General features: G+C 37.7%; 1 protein-coding gene across 1 annotated transcript in view; it reads left to right on the forward strand.

The window, feature by feature from the left end:
- Positions 1–3,563, forward strand: part of LOC123971275 (N-acetyllactosaminide beta-1,3-N-acetylglucosaminyltransferase 3-like) — a 14,692-nt gene extending 11,129 nt beyond the window's left edge. Inside the window, exon 2 of the mRNA XM_046049995.1 lies at positions 2,381–3,563. Coding sequence (XP_045905951.1) covers positions 2,388–3,563 — 1,176 coding nt within the window. The 5' untranslated portion in view covers positions 2,381–2,387. The remainder of the gene's footprint in view (positions 1–2,380) is intronic.
- Positions 3,564–4,423: the final 860 nt, after the last annotated feature.

Below are 4,423 nucleotides of genomic sequence, written 5' to 3' on the forward strand. Positions count from 1 at the left end.
CTGCTTCAGGAGTTGGAGTTCTTGTCTCGACTGTGCAATCTTCTCTGCCCTGCAGTTCTTGAAATACTGGTTAGTATCAGCATGCCCTACCGCCAAGCCAAACCTTTCGGAGGCAACACTGGTTATCATGGTCACATCATCATCAAATTGCTGCTACTCTCTCCCTTTGCTGGCTGGAGGCCACTTAACCCGCCGTTGATGTTGTGGGATGCCTGGTGCTTGGGCTTCCGGAACATGGAGGATCTAGTAATAAATTACTAATGAGCTGAAATACTAATAAAAATGTTCAGGGAACACATTCATGTGAAGTTAAAAATATATTTAAGCTGTTCTTCAAGTATAGCACAAAAGGTATTTTAAGTTAAATTTAAAGAAGTATATTTAAATTAAAGTAAAGGTACTTAAAGTGGTTTCTTTTTGACACAACTAAGTATATTAAAATATATTGCAATTATCTTAAAGTTGACTTTAAGTATTTCTAAAATGACACTTATCATACTTTTATGTTGTTCCAAAATAACGCATTTAATATACACTTAGTATAGTACAATTAAAATGTGATAAGTGCATCCAAAAAAGTACATTTCTTTTTCACCTGGGCAGAAATAGCTCAATTACAGATAACCAACCAGAAAAGCAAATTGCATTCCCTAGAAATAACCATCTTGGACTTTCTAACCTGATGCATAGCAGATGAAATATATTATTAAATATATTAATCTTTTACTCCAGCAGGTTTGTAATTTTTCTTTTAGTTTTTATGGGAGTAATTGTACTTTTTCTTGAGTAAAGACTTTGAGTACTCTACCTATAACTGGCCAGTGGACCCAGTACTAGCACTGACATGTTGAACATGAGACAGAGAGCAGGGATGAGGGCAATAGCACAACAGAGTAAAAGCCAGCACAGTCCAATGTACCAGTTTATGGTCAGACTGATGATCATATGGATTTAGTTATCAAGGGCTGAAGTGATTTATTTAGGAGAGTTAGAGAGGAGTTGAGAAAAATGTATTTTAATGCTCATTTAGTTATGTACTCTACTTGCATAAAATTCTCAAGAATACAGGAGCATGTCATCAGAGTTTGCATTGAAGACAGTTCTGTGTTCACAAACATTTGTTGCAGGGAGAGTCAGGGCCAAGAAATATCACAGTCAGCTCATGTGTAACATGCATTTGTGCCGTGGCTAGCTCCATTAACTAGCAGCTGTTCCGTGGTTTTTATGGTATGTAGTAGGTTTTGTTCTATAATCCGTCTCTCTGATTGTGCACCCGAGTCTTCATAATCTCCCCTCTCCGGTCTTTCTTCTGTCACTGCAAATACCCTCTTCCAGCATGTAATAAATGTAATAAATACATTCTGTTTTCAAAGGTCATTAGAAATGAGCATTTAAGTGCTTTATTTAAAAAGAAATCGTGGGGGGTGTTCCCCCCAGGTTCAAAGTCACTCCTACGGCCCTGTTCTCCCCCCTCCCTCCCCTTCGGCTCGCAATCACTGTGCACAAATACACATGATTCGACTATCAGTTGACTATAAGCAGGACTTGACGATTCTGATTCGACTATGTAAATCCTTAGTCAGGGACAGCCCTAGTTCACTGCAATAGACCTTTTTTTCACACAGTGATGGCGGATCTGTCTGTAAACTCTATTATACTGCAAATACGAAGAGATTTACCTAGTGGTAACTGGCTTAATTAGCGTAGTGTGAACTCATTGGGCAACGACTTGAATCCAGCTTTAATCTGTATTTGCATACAGCAGTAATTAGCAGTTACCCGACTTGTGCAGCTTGCCCTGATGTTATTTGTCCTCATTTCTCTGAATATCTGCAATGGAGGTGCAAACAGACTTGAGTGTTACTGGTAGAGTTATGCAATAGGAACATTCAAAAATGAAGTGTTGCTAGCAACAGCAAGTTTGATGCATTGTTCACTGGACCTTTACACATTCATTTACAGTGATCTTGATAAAAATATTTAATGTGTGACTGTGACAATGTGTATAAAATATAGGCTATATATAGTTCATATTTTGATACATTTCTCATATGTTGTGATTTCAGTATCATATAGAACATTATCTTTTGATTTTGCTATAAATGTGATGTTCACTAGGGTTCTGGGTTAAACATGCAGAGAGTAAGACAGCTTTTCCATGTATATATTTACCACTTTTCTGGCAGAATGTTGCTTTTAAGTACCTGGGACTATGATGACAACATTAAAAAATGCAGAAAATGGTATTAAAATCCATTTTGTGCAGAAAGGTTTTTTTTGCCAGAACACCATAGTACTTTAGTAACTACATTCTCCTCAATATATTTATGTATTTATAACGAGAAGTGTTGATGAGAAAACTGTTTTATTTTCTCTGCAGATTTTCAATGATGGTAAGCATCAGAGCAATCAAAGCTGGGACTTTCATCTTGCTGTTGGGAACTCTTCTCTTAGTTGTTTTCCTCTGTAGCGATTTTATTGACCCCAACATCTTCAGCCTCCAAGTAGATGTGAGAAAAGATGACAGTCAAACAAAGACACCCACCAAAAATAACTCCTACGTATACTCCTGGCCAAGATGTCAACGAAATGTGTCTGCTGCCAACATCAAAGGCTTCAACTCTTTTTCTGGTAGCATACAAGACTTTCTTTACTATGAACACTGTCGCCATTTTCCCATGCTACTGGACATTCCTGATAAATGTGGAGGAGCTGATAAATCAGCAGAAGTCTTCCTTCTGCTGGTCATTAAAAGTTCCCCTGTGAACTACGACCGTCGAGAGGTTCTGCGCAAAACCTGGGCTAAAGAGAGGTTACACAATGGTGTGTGGATCCGAAGGATCTTCATCTCAGGAACAAGTGAGACTGGTTTTGACAAAGAGAGACTGAACAAACAACTCGAACTGGAGAAACGTGAGTACAACGACATCCTTCAGTGGGACTTTAGTGACACATTCTACAACCTCACCTTGAAGCAGATTCTCTTCTTAGAATGGATGGAAAGAAACTGTCCGAACACTCGCTTCCTGCTAAATGGTGATGATGACGTCTTTGCCAACACAGACAACATGGTTGAATTTCTCCAGGGCCTCAAGGATAATAATGGAAGCAAGCACCTTTATACTGGCTATGTGTTCAACAATGGGAGGCCTCACAGATGGACAAACAGCAAGTATTTTATCCCAGTGCAAGTGCACAAGTCAGATTCCTATCCCCCCTACTGTGGCGGTGGAGGATTCCTCCTGTCTGGCTATACAGCTTTGGTCATATACAAAATGTCCCAGTCCATTACCATTCTTCCTATTGATGATGTTTACATTGGGATGTGCCTGACCAAAGCAGGACTCAGTCCTGTTTCCCACATGGGTGTGCAGACACTAGGATGGTACACTCCCTTCAGTACACTTGATAGATTTGATCCCTGCTTTTTTAAAGAACTTCTGCTGGTACACAGATTCCTTCCAGGTCACACGTATCTTATGTGGCGTAGAATACATGATCCCAATCTGAAATGTGGTCTCTCCAAGAAAAGGCTTAAGCAGCACCAAACTTATAAGTGGTAAAAGTGCATGACTGTTTTGTCATTGTTGAATGAGATTCTTTTGATTGCAATGGGCCCCTGGTCGTTAAGGGGGTCATTACAGTTACTTATAATGCATATAATGATAAACAGTCCTGGTGGTGACCACAGTCTTACTAAAATATCTCTCTCTATCTCTGGGGTTCTTAAGACCAAAAATTATTTTAAATAAAAAATTTATGTAATTCAATTGTTGTCTTAAATCAGTGCTTTCATCCAGCACTGTTGGGATACTGCAGAACATGTTATGTGGAGAACTAAAAGCATTTATGAATTATCGAATACTGATATTTGTATAACAACCTGTCCAGTTTACTCATTCAGTGGCTGTTATTTAGAAGCTATCCACATACCCACAATTGTGGCTTTTGCCTTTGAGTAATAATTCCAACTAATGTTCTAGTTATTCGAGAGCATGAATTAGGCGTTTTTTACTCCATGACACCTCCCAGGTTTCATCAGAATCAGAATTAGTTTATTGATCCCCAAAGGGAATTTCTTTTGTTGCATTTGCTCACTTTGCATGTCACAATAATAGGGAATATGAATAAAATGGAAAGTGGTTAAGAAGAAAATATAATGTAATATACAAATCTAATTTAAAAATATAAAACATAAATATAAGTAGTGTGGCTATGTACAGTATTTTACAGTTTTAAAAGAAATGTAATGATAAATAGTACTAGTGAATAGTGAATTAGATATACTTATTACTAATAGCGCAGTTGAAATGGAATTGATACAAATATAAATTTGATTAGATTTTTTAAAAGATTTTGGTATTTGAACAATTACAGACAAGTCTGAAAAAATCTCACATATGAGGCTATCCTGTTAGCATGA

The sequence above is a fragment of the Micropterus dolomieu genome, linkage group LG05 (assembly GCF_021292245.1).
Source record: "Micropterus dolomieu isolate WLL.071019.BEF.003 ecotype Adirondacks linkage group LG05, ASM2129224v1, whole genome shotgun sequence".
Classification (NCBI taxonomy): Eukaryota; Metazoa; Chordata; class Actinopteri; order Centrarchiformes; family Centrarchidae; genus Micropterus; species Micropterus dolomieu.